Source organism: Perissodus microlepis, chromosome 19 (genome assembly GCF_051167445.1).
Source record: "Perissodus microlepis isolate ML-2025 ecotype Zambia chromosome 19, ASM5116744v1, whole genome shotgun sequence".
Taxonomy (NCBI): Eukaryota; Metazoa; Chordata; class Actinopteri; order Cichliformes; family Cichlidae; genus Perissodus; species Perissodus microlepis.
Window position 1 is genome coordinate 26212268 of NC_140479.1, and position 19763 is coordinate 26232030.

At 41.4% G+C, this 19763-nt stretch overlaps 1 protein-coding gene and 1 long non-coding RNA gene across 2 annotated transcripts; one reads left to right on the forward strand and one right to left on the reverse strand.

Moving 5' to 3' along the window:
- Nucleotides 1-4921: 4921 nt before the first annotated feature.
- otx2b (orthodenticle homeobox 2b) lies at nucleotides 4922-10621 on the reverse strand. Its single transcript, XM_084914078.1, has 4 exons — nucleotides 10095-10621; nucleotides 7793-8000; nucleotides 7082-7233; nucleotides 4922-6583 (listed from the first exon to the last, which is right to left on the reverse strand). The coding sequence occupies exons 2-4, from the start codon at nucleotides 7887-7889 to the stop codon at nucleotides 5960-5962; spliced, it is 873 nt and encodes a 290-aa protein (XP_084770204.1). The 5' UTR covers nucleotides 7890-8000; nucleotides 10095-10621; the 3' UTR covers nucleotides 4922-5959.
- A 25-nt stretch (nucleotides 10622-10646) lies between these two features.
- Nucleotides 10647-14794, forward strand: LOC146366153 (uncharacterized). Its single transcript, XR_014798534.1, has 3 exons — nucleotides 10647-11446; nucleotides 11584-12201; nucleotides 14491-14794. It is a non-coding gene; the product is annotated as an uncharacterized LOC146366153 (long non-coding RNA).
- The last annotated feature ends 4969 nt before the right edge of the window (nucleotides 14795-19763 follow it).

The window sequence follows — 19763 nt, forward strand, 5'->3', positions numbered from 1 at the left end:
GCAGAGTATTAATTTGAATTATTAAAGTATATTGTTGCACAACTTCTTTTCTCTCTTTTGAGATATACTGTGCGGGTTTTTGATATTCTGCGTCGCCTGTGGTGAGAATACTGCAAGAATGGAGAGAAATTGGCTCAGTTCACCATGAAGTCATTAAATTTGTAAGCTGTTTGTGATCAAAAGGTGTGTTTGAGGCCATTAACTATTGGGTTTGATCATGGTTTTGCATGTAATGTCAAATGTCAGCTGTTCCCGCTATTTCCCCCTTCAAAACTGAGTAAGTAAAACAGAAGCGAGCATTAAAAGCTTACTCGCTGTGTAAATGTTTTTAAGTGGCACAATCGAGGAGCTTTCTTGTGCATTGCATTGTTTTGTACTTCTTTTTAGTAACACTTGATCCTCACTTTGCTGTGATTCAGTTGGATAGCATGTGGGTAACAGTAGTTTATATCCATGAGTCATTTTGGCTGATGTTTTACATTTTATGGAGTAAACCATGCACAAATATTGTGAGCTAGAAAGTTTGAATTTGACAGCAGTGTGGGGGAAAAATTAAACTGTTTCTGGAGATTTTATGCAATACAGAGGCCTTCCTCAAAAAAATTAAAAGAAAACTGGGAATCAAAGGAAGGCTGTGAAATATTAGTTTTGCTTATTTTTTTAAGTGCATTTTTTTTTGCACTCGTAACAGACAGAAATATTTATTTGTTAAGGACTCAGTGCACGTTTGACGTATGATATCAAGTTTGCACCCCTCTGACAATAATGAGAATTTCGTGTATTTCGCTTGAAGCCATATGTGGCTCTGTTTAATATATTACGCGTCGAAATCATATGTGTGACCTTTTGAGCCATATTAACCACCAGTTACACTTTTAATATTTCAGCACTTCTCTCCTCGTGGTACGGCACCATTAGGATGATGCGTAATCCACACTGAAAGTATTTCCATTTTGTCTGGTGGAGAGATTTTTTTTAATGTCTGGGAAACATTTAATCCAAAGAGTTTTAAAAAATGCTGAATTTCAGCTTTTTTTAAATGTAGTTACTGTTACAAAATAAATTTTAAAAAAAATAAAATCATTGCAGAGTATAAATTTATCATTTCTTATATATACATTTGTGTCTAAAATTGTTTTGTTCAATAATGGATGGATGCCCAGTCTTAACTAGGTGAGCTTTATCTAACTAGGTATTAAGTTGACCCATAAGTATAGTAGTAATGTGTTTTTTAACATATGCTGAGGTCTGGTAATCTTCTTATGGGTTTGAAGGGTTTTTTCTACATTTCTGAATAGCTTAACAAAATATGCCCCAGTAATAGATGGTTGTATCCTCATCCATCACCCTCCTCCCAGCTACTATAACTTGAAATAGGCCATCAAGTGGCTAATGAACTGATAAGCCCTCTGTGTCCTGTGGGGCTTATGAACATCATAAGCCAAATGTTCGGGCATTTTTGGTGAAACAGTTTTTTTTAAAGAGCACTTACCAGGACAAAGGACCCCGTTGACCCAGTAGCCATAGAATTTTTAAAAAGTCTCTTCACATGCATGTTTTTTTTGTTTTTTTTTTACCACAGAAAGCTATAAATCGGCCGTGCAGCAAATAATGCTGAGGATATTTTTGAGGTTACAGGTTCTGCGGTGCTTGCTGCTGCTGCACGAACAATGTGTGGCCCTTTGCATTTTGAGACCTCCTAGTCTAGCTTCCTAGTATCATTATCAGTTTTGGATCTCTGTAAATCCACGGATTTGTGTGAGCAGTCTGAGAAATTAAAATAACATGCTTTTTACTGCGCTTACTTCAAATCTCTTTAGACTTCATTTTTTAAAACATCTAAATCTGTTATTATGTAGGCTATACAAAACCCCTTTAATTTAATCTTTGACAAGATTATCAAATTAATTGATGATGTCACAAACTTAAATAATTTCAGAAAATGTCGACTAAGCCTGGATAAGCACTTTCAAGGGGATACTGCTGGATTAGCTTAAAATATTTATTTATTATTTTGTATTAGTTTTTTGTACATATTCGCCTGAAAGTCATCATTTTATTGATTTAAAAAGAATTATTACATTTTTAGCCATAAATATATACAAGTATACTATACGTACAAAGCATGCAGGCTTTTAGACATGTTTTAATACTTTTTTTGAATTACAGTTTTTTTTTTCTTATTCAGAGCCATTAAATATTGTTTACACTTTTTCCAAACCTGTCCAATATTCCTAGCCAGCTATTTTAATAATCTCCCTCAGTAATAAAAATTGGTGTTCTTTGCATTTAAATGAAAAATTCACTGAGTTCAGCAGCTAATATTTATCTCTCTCTCTTCCTCTTCTTTTTCTTTTTTTTTGCCTTATTTTATAAAAGGATCACTTACTCTCATCTGTCTAATTTTCACAACCCCCGATCAGACCACACACTCGGTTTGTAATCCTCCCCATTTCCTCCCGCGGGCGTTGAGGCCTCAACCGGCAAACTTTGCGCAGGCCGATGATGCAGAGGATGACTCGCAGTTGTTACAGACCGGACAGCAGACCAGGGGATGAGGGGCGCTGCGCGGCCCGCTGTTAGACAAAAACCAAGAGGGATTAATGCAGCGTCTGTTGGTCCCATATGCTCCTCAGGACTGCTTTGGTCTTGATTAAAACTCATTGTAGGCTGTGTATGAAGTATCGAAGTATTGTGAAGGCCGGACGCCTAATCCCTCTCATGACTTGTGCACTTTGAAGACTCGAGACTCCAGGGTCAGAATAACAAGCGGAGAAAAGGAACCTTTCAGCTGCTATTGGTTATATCACTCAGCATTAAATGCGAAAGTGACAAGTATGTTTACTGTTGGTGTGTGTATATATTTATATATAATTCTTCATGTCATGTGCGGACGCCTAAATGTAATTGTGGGACTCATCATGCCTTTTCAAGAATGCACATTTATTCCGATTGAGATTGTTTCTGTCATAATGTTGTAGGTTCTTTACACTTTTTAAGTGCTCTACACTTTTTTTGTGATGTGATGCTGTATGATTAAATTTAACCGGGTTACCAGCCTTTTGGTAGTCTCTGAAGGGAGTCATCTTCAAACCTTTGCCATGCTTCTTATTCTCCAGTCCCCTTTCTTGCACCTTGTCTCGTTCTCTTACAGTTTTTCCCTCCTTGTCTGGCATTTGAAAGTGACCCTGCAGTCTGAACCCCCTCCCTCCATCCTCAGCAGACTCTATGAAGGAGTTGTTGGCGCATCTCATGAATATTCAGTCACCCACTAACCAAAGCTATTGTTTCCGAGTTCAATTGCTTCATTGTTTATGACCATAACGAAATACATGTATGTTGCTAAACCTGGCGGTGCACTGCGCGAATTTAGGCTGTAATTTACTGTTGAATAACGCTGCAATCTGCGTGTGTAATAGGCTAAATTAAAAGGAGCATCCAGCAGTGAGAACCCATAAATAATCTGCTGTTTGTGCTTCAACCTTGAATAAGTTATACGGCCTGTTATATAATTAAGTATTTCTAAACTGCAGTTCAACCTCATAAAACAAACACACAGGCGCACACACCTATTTTCTGACCACGCAGGAGTGGAATCAAAGTCGCTCTTCTCTTTAACGCTTCGATTATTTCAAGCAACGCTTTTAATTAGTGTGATCCTTTAGCGGAGACTCCAATGAAAGAGAGATTATTGGCAATGTCAAGGATGCTAATTGAATGTTGGACTTCTAACAATTAGCCCGCTCCACAACCATGTCGAGTCATTACAGATCCCATACTCGCTTTGACTTTATTGTCTGTCGTCTTAAAGAGTAACGTCGGACTTGAAAGTTGGAGCAATAAAAAGTAAATAACAACAAACCCTCTTTTAAAAACAGCTTTCTCCTCTTGAGTCCTAAAATGTATTGATTTCTTTTTTCCCTCTAGACATAACCTCTCCTCTGCACTTAATTAAACACACCGCGCATGTGGGAAAAAAGTGACAGGAATATTGTGCGGAGTTTTTCTTGCCCTCTTTTTGAGCCAATTTCTTACTTTTGTACAACTGCACTGCTATAAGCACTTCTTAAACTGTAAACCCCACAACAGAGCAAAACAAAATCAAGTGTTGTATGTTTTAATTTATTTTTCGCTTATGTGTATCTCTTACTGGTCTATTTTCAGGGCAGTGAAAGCAAATTAGCGTTGTTTCTTGATATATTGATGTCATATCAGCGCACTTGTGAAACACTAAATATTAGACTTTATATTAAAGAGCTCATCCAGGGATCAGGCGTGGAAAGCCATGCCGCGCGGGCTTTGAATAGGACCACGGCTGCCCTGCGCCCCAGAGAAACCCCCGCCGGTAAAATATTGGGATTAACATCTCTTGGAGTCCGGGATTAAACACTGCTTTCTCAAACCGCACACTCTCTTTCACTGTCTGAATTGCACTACCGGAAACAATGCGGCATTAATTCGTTCTTCTTCTTTTTTTCTTTTGCGATTAAATAAAGGGAAAGGAGAGGATTAAGTTTATGTGGCGCATTACCACTATGAACACTGGATGGCTCTGAAACTCATCGAAAGACAACACATGGGCGTTAATGCGTTGGGCTGTTTTTAAGACGTGATAGAAAAACTAATTACGCGTGAGAAAACAGAGTTTGGTCGGCACGCACAAGTGTAGGCTAATTATTACTCAGACGGCCATTATTGGCTTAATTAATGCGAAAGTTCTGGTTTTCCCTCTTTGCCTTATCACGCACATATACCACCGCAGCCTCGGTTGAAAAAAAAATATAGTACCCACAAAGGTTCTGTTCCATTTTTAGGTCTTAAAGTCGTAGAAAACGAAGAACCCCCCTTAAACAACCATGATTTTTGCGCACATTGCCAGGGTTCCACTTTAATTTCCAACACACACACGCACACACAGATCGTCTATTGATGAATAAGCTCACAGGACCTTTATTCATGTCTTTTCAGCGGTGAGGTCACACCATCTTTGGAGCCAGTAAAGGATCCACAATCACCGTGTGTTGAGATCAATGGAGGAGAAGCAAGTGTAGAGCTCTCAGCAGCCGAGAGTCTTTTCCAGTATGGCTAACCCTTGATTATTACTACCATCCACCATGTGCTTGGAAAGTCTCGTCTCTCTTTGTGATGCAGTAAAAATAACCATTAGCATCTTTCGTTGGTGAAAAAACCCCAAAAGAAACAAAAACGAAAGAAAACGAAAAAGTTAGAAATCTAATAAAATCACAGCAGAGAGTCCGATGCGAGGGGGAAGGGGCTCACAAATTGCATACAATACAACAGATCACAGTTTCGAAGGCTAGCACAGATAAAAAAAAAAAAAAAAAAAGGAAACCACATATGTACCATTTATATAAGACGCACACTGATTGTCTCTTAGAAACTACATATTGATTCCTTATAAACACTTTTTTTTTCTTAAATAAAGTAGTGCATCCATGTCCACACGCCATCCTCGTGTCACACACTCTGCCGGCAGGGCGGCAAAGTTGTTTAAGAAGCTTTAAGAAGGTCTGTCCATCCCGAGCACTTCAGCAGGACTATTAACTTGAGTTTTGTTCTTTTACTTCCGTGGCTGTGGTGTGCTTTTCTTTCTGAGTCCACTCTGTGACGTCCTCAACAGGTGGTGTTTTTTTTGTTTGTTTGTTTGTCTGTTTTTTTACGCACATAGGTACGCACTGACAGATAAAGAAGAAGGGCTACAACCGGTGAATAAACGGGAGAGGGGAAATCTCTTTGCCAGTGCTAAAATACATTAACTTCTCCTCTAGGAGGACCAAAGACCATCATGCCAAAAACTAGAGGCCCCCCTGAGAGCCCTGCCTCGGTGTACCAGGCTCACGTTTTTACCCAGTCTGAAGTGTTCTGTTGAGGGATGGCAGCGCTGTGTCTCGTGTGATCGTCACTGTTTGTGCACTTTTTTGATAGCTGATTGCTCGGTTCACAGGACCTGGAATTTCCACGAGGACGTTTGATCCTTATAATCCAAGCAATCGGCATTGAAGTTCAGCTTCCACGATGCCGCTTGGTCCTTATAATCCAAGCAGTCTGCTGTGGAGTTGAAGCCCAGGCCGGACGTCCCGTATCCCTGGGTGGAGAGGGACGCCGGGGACTGGTTCAGATGGCTTGTGACTGCGTTTGTGCTCATCGGACTGAGAGTTGACCCCGGGCCTGACAACTGGTGGTGCATGGGAGTGAGGTAAGAGCCGCAGTCCATACCCCCGAAGTAGGACGTCGACCCGGCGTAGCCCTGGCTGTAGCCCGAGGCCTGTGTGTAGGTCATGGGATAAGACCTCTGCATGCAAGAGGAGGAGGTAGATAAGGGATCTGAGAGGGGAGAAATGGACGCCGGACTCCATATGGACACTGGCGCGGTGCTGGTAGAGATGGCGGGGACCGTGGTGGTGCTGGTGGGGGGTGTGAACTGGCCGCTGGCCCCGCTTTCCGAGCTCACTTCTCTGGTTGGGGAACTTTTCTTTTTGGCAGGTCGCACTTTGTTCTGCCCCCCATTCTGCTGCTGCTGCTGCTGCTGGCGACACTTTGCCCGCCGGTTTTTAAACCAGACCTAAAGCAGGAACATAATTGAACACATTCATTACAATGTCCCCATAAATACTAACCAAGCTATACTAACCGTTTAAAATAGGGGAAAAAGGCTGTATATATGTATAAAAAGGCTTTTTTTGCCCCAGTAAAATTATTTCAACGTAATTGGAACAGTCCTAATAACTGAAAGATGATAAAACACGGTAAATATATTGCTGTTCGGGGTGGGGGGCGTTTTAGAGTACATATAAAGCAAAAAATAAATAAAATTAAAAATCATTTTTTTATGCTTGTGTTTCCTTTCAAATGAGTCAGAAATATATTTCCCCCCAGATTAAATCAAATACAAGTACAGGTAAAATACCATTTATTTAAAATACTAAAATACTTTACAGGTTCCAGAGTGAAATGTTTCGTTTGATGCTTCTCAAATTAAAATAAAAAATAACAAAGCCACTTTTTTCATTCTACAATATATAACAATATTTTAAATATGTCTTGGCTTCAGTTGACTCACCTGTACCCGGGATTCAGGTAGATTGATTTTCAGCGCTACCTCTTCGCGCATGAATATATCAGGATACCGAGTTTTAGCAAATAACGCCTCCAAAACGTCGAGCTGTGCGCGCGTAAAAGTAGTCCGTTCTCGCCTTTGCTTCCGTGGAGTGGCTGTAAGTGCAAGAGCAACAAAAAAATCGCATAGGTTATTTATGTATACATGTACAATTTTAAAAAAGTCATCAAAGGCAAATTTGAAACTAATTACGCAGGAGTCCTGTGAGAGTAAAAAAAAAACCAAAAAAACCCGGTGGCAAATTGTAGCACTTGACATCTTTGAGTCTAACGTGCCAAAAAATTTAATGCAAGCATCAAAGTAATTTGCCAGTAATTTCCTCTGGAGCCACATCTAAAAATAAATTCACACACGGAGAGACTTGAGGATTAGTCCTCACTCCAAGCTGTGTGCGCTAGAAGTTTTCTGTAGTCTACTTTCCATCAGCTTTTGTTTGTATTGGTCTGGTCAGTCTAATAAATGTATTTATTTTTCATATTTTTTTTCCTTTTTTAAAAGAAAGAATAACAATAATAATACATGCAATAATAATTCGTGAATTAAAAATGTATATGAAGGGCTGGTTAATTGCTGTAACATAATAGCAAGGAGCCCTAAGTCATTTTCAGGCTGTGTGATCACATCTTGTTTAATTTTCAAAGAGGTTAAACATACCTGGATAGCCCACTGATGGATGTAAAAGATCCATGCCGGAAGTAGTTAAGCTGAGGCCATTAACTGTGTAAGGTGGTTGCTTTAGATACGACATCATGCTAATGTTTGTCTGAGTGCTGAAGTTGGAGAAAATTTTGAAAATTGATGGAGCTCCCGAGGAGTATTCGGTGTCCTCTGTTCGCCGTGTGGTCCGTATTACACGTGGCACCTGTTTAAAAGAAGAAGAAGAAAAGAAGAGGAAGATGGATATTCTCGTGAAGTGATATTGGCTCTATTTACGTGACGCTGTGGCGAAATAAGTCCTTTCCAGAGCGCATGGCTCTCCTCAAAAAGCACGAGCCACTTCTCCAGCTGTCCTCATCTTTGCAACCCCCACACGCCCTCCCACGATTAAGATAAAAGAAAACGAATAAAAAGAAAGGAGCCCTGTGATTGCAACAGGTTAAAGCCACTATCTCCTTTATACAGTGAAATTAAACACCATGAATTGAAGATAAATCTCTTCAAAATAAAAGCTAAAAATAAATAAAAAGTTGCTGGCAAATTATCTATTTTATTAGGAGCTAACTTTATTTTTATTTTTTAATATTATTTATTTTATGTTAACATCAGATTGTATGTATGTAATAATCGATTGGATGAGAAGAAAAACAGCTGAAGTTGAACTGATTGTTACTAAAACGTCTGAGTCCGTTTAGTCTGACAAAGCACACAGTCAACGTTACATTTTTATGATGAAGATTAATATGCGCCCATATTGATGTGATTTAAAGTAAAAAATTACTGAATTTTCAGGTTCATTTAGTGAATAAATTGTGTTATTTTTATGTAAGAAGGAGATCATTTTAAAATATTGAACCAGTGAAAGAAACATGGACACATGCTTTCTCGATACACATTTTTTTTTTTTTTTTTTTTTTGCAATTCTTTTAAATAAACAAATTTGCTCCTTGGTAAATTTTGACTGCTGTCACTTCAACTTCAGTGAACCTCACGCGTTATCCCCACTGAGCCTCTTGATTAGTTGCATTTTTTTCTTTTCAATATCCAACGGTTTTAACCCCCTCATCCCAATCTGTCACACTTAAAACACACCCGTCAACCAATTGCGCGCACACACGCTCGATAATAATTACTCTGTCCAATAATTAATTATCAGAAATGTTTTTTTTCTTCGTAATTTAACGAGGCGATCCAGGTGGCAGCTAACCGAGCTGCAGTTTGGTGTGAGTACAGTCCACAGAGCTTCCTGCAAATCAAACCCGGCACTCTTTCTTTATATTTCTTTCCTGCAAATCATCGTGCGTTAATTATGATTTCATCGCAAATTTGCTGATATAAAGTAGGAAAAAAGTATAAAGTATCAGCAAAATTAAAGAAATTAAACTCTCGTAGATATTTGCTTGATTGAGCTAAACTCCTAATTGTGACCCCCACCTCCCCAAACAGGATCCATCCAAATGAAGTGTTGGTTTATTGTCTTATGAATTATTTATTTTCCGAGGCAAAGGAGAGCTAGAGGAGGCCCAGGAATAATTTTCAGTAGCAGGCCCGAATATTCCTTCTTTTCTTCTTCTTTTTTTTCCCGGTGTACTTTTCAGCCTGGACGCCTCCACAGTTTTCCATTTTTGCTGCCCTTATCCTGTATTAATTTACGCAGAATACACGAGTGCAGTGTGTGTGTATGTGTGGGAAATCTTTGTCTGAAACTTGATTCAGTAAACATGGATAGACGTCCTTGTAGCAGTCCTGGATCAGTGAGTGAGTGTGAAATTGGTAAAATATGACCTCCAGGAATCAATTAATTATTTAAAAGCCCATTATTACATCAAGAGAACTTCAGCCCAGCGCTGAGTCTGGTCTTGTTTTCAGTATCAGAAGCTATCACAATGTAATTTTATCAGTTACTGATTTACTGATGTGATTTACAATATTTCCGTTTTTTCTTTTCTTTTCTTTTCTTTTCTTTTCTTTTCTTTTCTTTAATATAATAAATCAGTTTGTTGAGTGCACCCATTGCACCCGTATTTGTGCACACATAAAATCAGTGACAGCCTGGGTTTAAGACGGCATATTTAATGCCAACAAATAACCTGAAACCTCCTCGCTGGGATCTCTTTTAGAGTCTTCGTGGGTTTTTATTTTAGCACCAGTTGAAACGTTTTGCTTCCTCTTCTAAAGAAAACGATTAGGCGAGGAAGTGATCAGGTGAGGAATTGCAGGCTTTAACTAAATTTCGGTAGTGTAACAATAATAACAATAATAATAATAATAAAAATAATAATAATAAAGCTGAACTTACCTTGGCAGGGATGACTGGAAAATTCTTTGTCTACTTGGTGTCCTCCGGGAGAAATAATAAAAGTCAGTAGAAATCGACGACGTCCTGTCGCATAAAAGGAGAATATCACAAACCCGAGCAGAGCAGGAGCAGCCGTCTTCACTGGAGATAAAAGTTAAGCGTTGAGCGCCTACATGAGGTTCTGAAGCGTTGCGACAGCGGCGGAGTGAAGGAGGGAGGCTGCATGTACGCCTTTAGGATTTGTTGGTGTGTTGTGAGTGAAGTGGTTTGAGTTAGATTTTGTACAAAGTGCCAGCCAATGGGAGCCGCAGGACTGAGCTGAGGTCTGTCTCTGTCTCCGTCTCTCACACTGGTGGGGAGGGTTTTTTTTCCTTTCTGGGAAACAAATGTCTCCAGCTACTTTTTTTTGACGCACAGTCTTCAGCCAATGGCAGCGAGAGGGCGACTGACAACATCCCCATCCCACCGCAGAGAGGGCACACTGATAATAAATAAACGGTACGCTGTTGGATGATGAGAGGTGGAAGGAGTTTAAAGCAAAGAAAAGTCAGTTTATTTCTCATTTTATTATATTTTTTCATGACATCAAAGGAAGCATTAAAGTAAGAGATAATTTATAAATAAAAAAGGGGGGCAAGAGGCGAAACATATCCGAAAAATAAAGACTTCTCAGAGCGTTTAATGTATGTCGAGTATTTTAGTGGGAAACTCTTTTTAAGCGTTAATAATTTCACACTCTCGTCTTTACTTTACGAGTTTAAATACAACCACAGATGTTTTATTATAGAATAATATCACGAAAGCTTCCAGACAACCGATCAATATTAAAAGTCGATTATGTTTTATCATCTCTGTTGAGGCACCAGATAAATCTGCAGAAGAAGACCGGGAAATATAAGTAGAATTAAATATGTAGGAAAACCCCCAAAACAACAACAAAAAAACCCTAAAAAAACGGGGGACCAAAGCGGAGCTTCAAGGCTGCACCGTCCTCTCACATTCCAGCACGTCGTAAAAAAGGGGGATTTAGAGCGACTTATTTCCTTAAAACTGTCCTCCCATCCGCTGAGCCAGCCAGTCTGCTACCGTCAGCCCGCTGCAGGCCCTGCACCAAAATGTACAAACAATATTTCCAGGTGGGTTCCCACCGCGGAGACACCTGAGCACTTGGGGACTCGCAGCCACCGCACCTGCGGGGTACAGCCAGCCATGCAATTACACAAAAAAAAAAAAAAAAAAAAAAAAGCTTCTCCGTTTGGCGACGTGCGGAACGACTTTTCACTGACTGCACTTGAAACGGTTCCTGCAGGAGGAAGATGTGCGCGAAGAGAAACAGACTTCTTTATATGAAGGTAGGCCTCTTTTAATTCTGTTTCATGTGCCGAAAGTGCATTTTAGTAGATTTAATAATAATAATAATATTAAGAACAATAATACTAATAACAATAATAATATTAACTATTTATTTATTCCCTTTGTCTTTACCTAGTAACAGCTACTTAGTGCAGGGTTGATGTTATTTCATATTTACTGGAGGACCAACAAGCTGCAAGGGACACATAAGCCTCCTCTACGTCACTTGAATTTTGAACCTGCGTGCCCATCTCAAAATAATATGCCGAGGGTTTTTGTCACGGCTTGGTAAATGTATCATCTTAAGAGGCTTTGTGTAACACCTACACACACACACACACACACACACACACACACACACACACACACACACACACAGACAGTGCGCTTGCACGGACACACCCGCTCCACTTCAAACAGATTTGAATATTGATTTAGATTTATAAACACAGACAGACCGTGGGCTTTTATGACTCGTCGCTTGCCTCTCTCCGTGGCTCGTGTGCAAGGCCGGAGTCAAAGGTGCAGTGGCAGCTGCCGAGAGTACCGGTTCTCTCTCAGCCTCTGGAGCTCACACAGTCTAACGCACAGCACACCTTATCAACTTTGCAAAACTCAGTGACATCTCTGTTGACAGATTTCGATCGTGGGGAAGCGGCGGTGTGGATCACGAAGCTGGATTTCTTTTAACAGCACAGCCGAGGGGAGAAAAAGTTGGGAGATGTTTGAGAAAGAGGAGCTGCGACACATTCAGGTAACCTTCTTTCTTTCTTTCTTTCTTTTGCAACTCGTGCTTATTTTTTATTTTTATTCTTGAAAGATTAAGAGGAACTGCCTCATCTATTCGAAAAGGAGTCTATTAATCACTTAACTTATCACGTAGAGGCAAATTTAAACGGGTGGAATAATTAACTGTTTGATAAGTTTAAAAAAAAAAAATTGTGTTGCTATTTGTTTTATTACTAAAACATAGCAAAAATCATCATAGCGCACAAAGTGTGAATGAAGTCCTGCACTTTGTTGAGGTTTTACATTATTGCACACGAGGGTGTGCTTGTGACTGTTACAATGTGCAAGCCTAAATAAAAAACAAACAAAAAAAACAACAACCAAAAACAGTTTGACAGTAAAACCTTAATTTAAAAAATATTTTATTAATGTTTCCTTATGTTTGGCAGCTGCATGCAGAGGGTCTCAAACTGCGTGAAAAATGATGACGTCGTGTGCTGTTATCTGCTGGATCTCACCGTTTAAATTGCTAAATAATTTATTAAACTGTAAAGCCTGGCCCTCCTCGGGGACTTTGTATCTTAAAAGGACGTTTAAAAGGAGAAGGAGTTAAACGCCTCTGGCGAGCAGCGCTCCCACTGACTCCCGGCTAATTGACGACGACTGCTTTTATCTCCGCCTCTGCTACACTCAACCTGAGGGTGAGGATTTCACCAGGCCCGCTCCAATCTGTGATTTCTACAGTTAATGCGTAGCCATGCATCTTTTCAAACGCACTGCGCAGGCCCTGGATGTTTGACCCTTGTTTGATAGGGGGAGAAAAATCGCATTTTTAAGATTGGATAATTACAGGCAATACAGACCCCTATTTCACTGCTCTGTGCTTTATCCAGGCGTGGAAAAGAAATAATCAACACATTATAGAATACATAAACGCACTTAAAAAAAAAAAAAAAGAAAGAAGGTGAAACCGGAAAGTCTAACAAAAAAAGAGGAAAAAACGTACTTGTAAATTTCCTTAATTTCAAATAACATATTTGCCATCAAAACAGCTTTTCTCGCATCTCTTCTGCTTCTCTTTTCCCACCTATAGTTTCATATTCGCATGGCTGAATACGAGGAATGTGTTGGTGGATTTCATTCTCAGCTTAAAAAGAGACTTAAAATGGGAACAAAATCATGTAAAGCATTCATATAGAAATGATAATCTGTAATGTCAAGAAGAGCCTTTCCTTCTGCACATAGGATTTCAAATTTACCCCCAGGAAAGGTTGATTACACTTCAGTCAGCCTTTATCGTTCAATATTACTTCTGCTAACATGCTCTAGTTTTTTTCTCCCCTCTTTATTAAATACACAAAGTTATTATGTATAAACCAACAGAAATATTACTTTATAGAATTAAAACGATTACCATCCATCCAGATATCATTTAACTGCCAAAAAAAACTAAATAAAAATAGGATTGTTATGTAAATGTAGTAATGAAGTTTTAAACTACTTTATTTCAAATTGTTTTTATCGCAGCTAAGAGTTAAGTTAATGTAATGATTGAGGTTAAACTCTATTGTTTATCAATGATGCAGGCAGTAATTACTGTAGCTAGATATTTGGTGTGTGTGTGTGTTTTTCTTTTTTTCCCCTTTCTTTCTTTTTTTTGGTTGTGAGTGTGTGGGTGACAGAGAGAGAGGAAGAAAGAGAGAAAGATGAGCTGGAGAAGGATAATCACAAGCTGTATTTTAATTAGCCTGGCAGGTTTGATGGATACATGCAACCACTGCTGCTGCTGCAACAACTGCATAGTGAGCAAGATGCATAAACAGAGGGCTTTCCCCGCACTCTTCCCTTATCACAAAAGAGCTAAACCTTTGTGTAATGTAACATGTAAGTGACCCCAGAGGTCATCAAAACACATCCAGTCCCCTCCCCGGGGATTAAAGGGGCAGAACCCCATTCAGTGTCTGTTTGGGAAGAGTTTGCTAACACAGAGGCACACAAGGCACGTTGATCTCCTTAAGCATGTGCAGTTTTATAAGTTTAATTTAGGCTGAAAGTTCTGTTTAAATAATTTCAGAGACGGGCACGCTGTCGGATAAGTCTGTGCTCCAGTTTTCAAGCTGGTGCTAAACTTGGGAAATTTTGGGTTTTCTTTCCCACACATTTCTCCATAAATTCAAATGCTGTGCCGCCATAATGGCACGGCTCTGTGTGTGTGTGTGTCTGTGTGTGTGTGTGTTTGCCAAGTTCGTTCTTTCCATTAATATGACATGTCTTTTAATTGCTGCCATAAATGTTTGTGTTGTGTTTCACGCAGGAGTTTGCCAACAAACAAAACAGATGCAATTAAACACACACTCGCCTTCAGATCATCTCTGAGGAGACAAAGTCGAGTCTGGTGGAAAGCCGACAAGGACAAACAAGGAGGGAGAGGACTCTGCTGCCTCAAGGTTAACGCTGACTGAATGAACTCTCGTCTTCACACTATCAGTCTCGCCACAAAGACACATCACTCATTGCTTTTTATAGCATCTGTGCTCTTTTTAGAAGTTGCCACGATGCTCAGTTGATGTTTTATTTTTGTATCATTGCAGAAAAATTAAACCAATTTTATTTATTGACACGCCTCTGTTTATTTTGTGACTTGCAATTAATTCAAGGTTAATACGCAAATAAAGACATTTATGTTACCATCACTGTAAGAGCACCGCTATGCTCTCCTTTTCCCACCCTCTCCTTTCACCTAGCCCTCTTCTCTGTGTGCTGCTGAGGTGTCTGCGTGGCGTGGTAAAACCTGCCCTGCAGACCGGACCTCTCAAGTCTTCAAAGGTGGAAGAACTCAATGTGGGGGATTTGTTCAGGCTTATTTGGTAACCTAGGATTTGAATTGGATTCTGGGAAGCATTCATAACACATTTGGAAATGTTACATTGTGTGATTTTGTGTGTAATCCCCATAATAAATTTTAGAAATGGTCACAGCACTTGCACAACTGTGACTATTCATGATTTATCAAATGGTTTTCTTGTCTTGCCTCTTGGGGGTGAGGTGTGTGTGTTGCCCGCGGGGAATGGGGGAGGCGATCTCAGAGCCGGCGAAGAACCAATTCTTCAGTTTTAACCTTTCTCTTAACAATTTTTTTGTTTGTTTATTTGACCTGAATATGTGATAGGGTGAGCCACCATGCTTCCAGAGCGATTCTCTCAGACCCCCAACAGCACTGGAGCATTTCAACCTCTAGTGGATTATACCTCCCTGGGAGGAGGGTTAGTGTACACACACACACACACACACACACACACACACACACACACACACACACACTGTAGGTACAGTTTATTAAACTTGCTGTATATTTTATAAAAGCCACAGTCATACATTAGCACACTGGGCTGCACATTTTATTGCAGTTGAGTAGAAAACTGTGCAACTACAGCATTTTATATTTGTAGCAAGCTAGTTGTGTAATATGCAGAAATCTCTCCAAGCATGTTTTATGACATAGAAAAATATTCCTTTTTAAATTCTATAAAGGTCCTTAATGATAAGTCAAATACTGACAGGTCTCCTACTAAAAAAACATCTTTGGAATTGTAAGTTACGTATCAGCTCCAGGCTACTTCTGATGCCTCCAAATTTAGCTCTTTCTCACTGCTTTTGCCCTCTCGTATAAAATGTCGATAGAGAACCTTTCCCCCCTTTCAGGAGATTAATCTGGAAAGTCACGATCAAACAGATAAAGGAAGAGAAACAATAAGCGGAGCAAAGCAGGAGCGGAGGTGGATGCTTATCATCCTTCACCATCCAAAATGAGCGATGTGTACTTGCAGAATCGATAGCTGTTTGCCAGATGCTCCAGAAGGAGCCCAAAGGGAGTGAACTTCTGTGTGAACATATATTTTGGGGGCTCTACTACTTGAATTTTGTGTCTGGTGTGTGTAACTCTCCCGCCTTGGATTGATAAGAGCGAGAGCTGTGTGTGTGTGTTTGTGTGTGTAAGTAAATGAGCATTTGTGCCCTGTCCAAACCCCACTTTGTTTTGAATGACACTTTGGCGATGCCCCCAGTCCCCCACTTCGACTTCTCAAGCGTACCCCCTGTCAGTGCCAACTCTGCCAATTCCTCTCATGTCTTTAATATCTCTCTTTGGGCTCTTGGGTTTTGCCAGTGAAGGCTCCCCAGTGACAGTTGGACATTGCCTTCACATTTGGGAGACAGCGGCGGGTGTCTGTAGCGTTCCCAGCCCTGGGCCTGTGGGGAATCTGTGATGGCTCGCCTGTCAGCCGGCCCCTCCCCTGTAATTAGGAGAGTAAACACAGTGTCTGGCTCGGCTTGGGGGAGAAGTAGAAGGGAGCGGAGGAGGGGACCGTCCGGCTCCCGTCCTACTGCTGCTTGAGCTGTCCAGGAGTAGCTTTGGATAGATAGCCTGTGATGTGCAGCCCCTTCACATCCTCGTAAAGGATGGAGATGTGGAGGAGAGTGCAGCCTGTTAACGTGCTGAGAAACATCAGTACCTTGTTGAGCATCAGTGAACCAGCGAGGAGGCTTTTCACTAAGCTGAACCTTTTGTTTAGAAGTAGAAAGAAACAGATCATTTAAGATGATCTGAGAGCTGTTCAAAAAAAGTGATGAGAATGTTGATGAGGGTAAGCTGTGCACAGAAAGGTGTTCCTTGTATTTCTTTAACAGCATAATACTCATTTAGGTCTCTAGGCAATAACATAGCACCACTACAAAGCCTCATCTCCTCTCTTCACCTCACTCCTGGTTGCTGGGGGGACTGGTCAGCTGCTGGAGGAATGTGTTGTGGGCTGGAGTTGTAGCTGTAGCTCGAGACCAGCTTTGGGGAACTGCCATGCTACCCTAAACCAGCCACTCCACACTGCCCAGTTAGGGAGGTGGGCTGCGGGAATGCTGAGACCAAGAGGGGAGGAATTTCACTGGTTGACCTGCCAGAGAAATGCCATGCAGAGAGCAATGAAGAGAGAAACCTAAAATGAGAGCGAGAGACAGAAAAGCATATCTCAGCCAATTGAAACGCAGCCTGTCAGTGTCATTTTGGTTTCGTAGGATGATTACTGATGATGGGCCAGTTGCTGAATGAGCTGGTTGCCACACAGACACTGTGGCACCGCATCTGACTTCGATCTTTTCAGGTTCAGCGGGCATAACCAAAGTAGCTTCAACAGTTTATAATCAGCACATTTAGAGATGTTTCCCATTATTTACCATGCAAATCATCCATCTGTCTTAGTGGACATTCATCACTTGAACGTGATTGGATGTATTCGTGTTTTTGCGTAAGTAAATTTTAAATCAGATGGTGTGCACCAGTGTGTACATGTGGCGGAGATGGAGTACAAAGGAGGAGGGGCGCTTGAAGGCCCAGTGTACTTGCCAAAGTCTTTACGGCGCCCAGAGAGCCATGCTGCAGCATCATGGTCCACAGCATGGAAAGACATGGGGCAGATGGGTGCAGTGTAGCAACTCAACCTCCCCCCTTCTCCTCCCAAATGTGAGGCAGCAGTGGTGGGAATGGCACAGTGTGAGAGGGAGTCTAAGTTCAGGGCTGAAACAGAAAAGCTGTTGGAGGGGCATTTGGGGGCTGGGAGAAATTGAGGACTGAAAGCTGTTTTTTTTTTTTGGAGGGGGTGGGGGGGTGGGGGTACCAGAGAAGCTGTTGGTGGGGCAGAGATCCTGCAATGGAGAGGGAAAGCCAATCCCCCCTGTCACATCCCTTTGAAATCCAAGTGCAGGGGCACGAGCCCAGGGAGGAGTGGCAGCGTGGCCCAGCGCCTGGGCAGACAGGCAGTCACCGCACTGGGCCGCAGTCCAGCTCGCCTGGCCTGGCCCCTTCCCACTGTAGCCCACCCCGTCTGGACCAGGCTTACGGGAGTCAGGCAGCAGACCCCCAGTGGACAGGCCGGAGCCCTGCGCTACTGAGTAGCATCTCAGATCCTCTGCTGGGTTTGAAACAGCAGCAGAATCCCCCAGGGAGAGAGGCCCTGCGGAGCTTAGGAGGTGCCTCCACTGCCTCACAGCTTCTCCTGCACCCAGGCCTCTGGATGGGGGCCCAGTGTAGTCTGCTGCTGATGATAACCCCCACCTCACCACCAGGCCGTTCTGCCTTCAGGGCCCTGTGCAGGTCCACACATCCCCATGGCAACAGTGGCAGGGCCGTCCACACAATGTGAGTGGGCAACAAGCCAAGTGCTGCCAAATTGGGATGAGGGAGAGACATTTTGGGAGAGTGCTCAATCCTGAATCTTTTCACCTTTATGTTGTCTCTGGGTAATCGTGTTTTTGGCTTCAGTGAGCTAATATCAGAGATTTGGCCAGAATTGTGAACAGTGGTCAGCGGCACCAGAGACGAGTGCACTTTTGCGAGGTTCCCCGCCTCCCGTGTTTCTTAAATTCAACTACTTCTCTTCAGGCTGGAAAACATTACTTGTCAAATATTGCTAACAGCAGCAGTAGGCATTTATAAAATTAAACCCTCGGGTGGGCTGATATATTCCGAAGCGTTCCTTGTGTGTTTAAAGAGACCTTGTCAAGGCAATATTAAGCCTGCGTAAACACAAGTAGTTCAATGACATTCGCAGCAGCCACCTAAAGTTGATTCCCCACCCCCTCCAGCCACTGGGAAGATACTAAGTGGTTGGGTGGTGTTTACTGAAAGTGGATATCTGCTGTTTGTTTTGTTGTTCTGCTTCCCGACCGTAAACACTGCATAGATTTCCTTGAGTGGTGTTTGAAACACATTTGTGTGTGCGTGCCATGTGTTATATTTGCTGATAACAGGATTTACTCAAATTGCGAATCACCAGTTGAGAAAGGTTAATTGTCAGTGCAAGTGGTAGAATGGGTACATGCAATAATTATTAGTCTAAGTTGCTTTATTATTTAATGATGCTAATTAGGCATTAGCTGTGGTCCCCTTTTTGGATCACAACTTCAAATGCATGTCAAATTGCATTAAGTTCACTTTGACATCCATTTATCAAACTAAAGGAATGCTGTTTTGTAGATGTCCTTAGTGTGTTTATTGTTGTGAAACGGATCTGTTCTCGAGGTGCTGATCAGGAAATTAGCAGAGGGATTTTTAAGAAATGGCTCATTTTATTTGCCGTGAGGACAATGCACTTTATGATTGGTGCACTTTTAATGGTAGTCTTAGTAGATCGGTCATTTACGCTTGGATCAAGAAAGATATTTGATACATGCACAAAAGCGGAAATTTGAAAGTGTTTTTTCAGCTGCACTGGATTTTACTCCACTAAGACACACAAGGTTTGGTTTGTGTGCCACCCATGTGGATTAGACTGGCATGAATCTGGCATTAAGGTTAGGTGGAAAGTGACAAGGAAAGAAAGCAAGAGATCAAGGCATGACTGCCAGTGCATGTCATTGCCCTACACTCTCATCAAATAGCCCCGTGCTGCTTATGTTGCTGCCCAGACGCAAATTAATTTGGACGCCTGGAAAGACTGCAGAGCCCGGGACTCATCTCTGCCCTTTAAAAAAGAAAAGGCACCAGCGGAGAGCACTCTTCCAACAAGGGGGTGGGCAGGGGCCGAGAGAGAGGTTTTG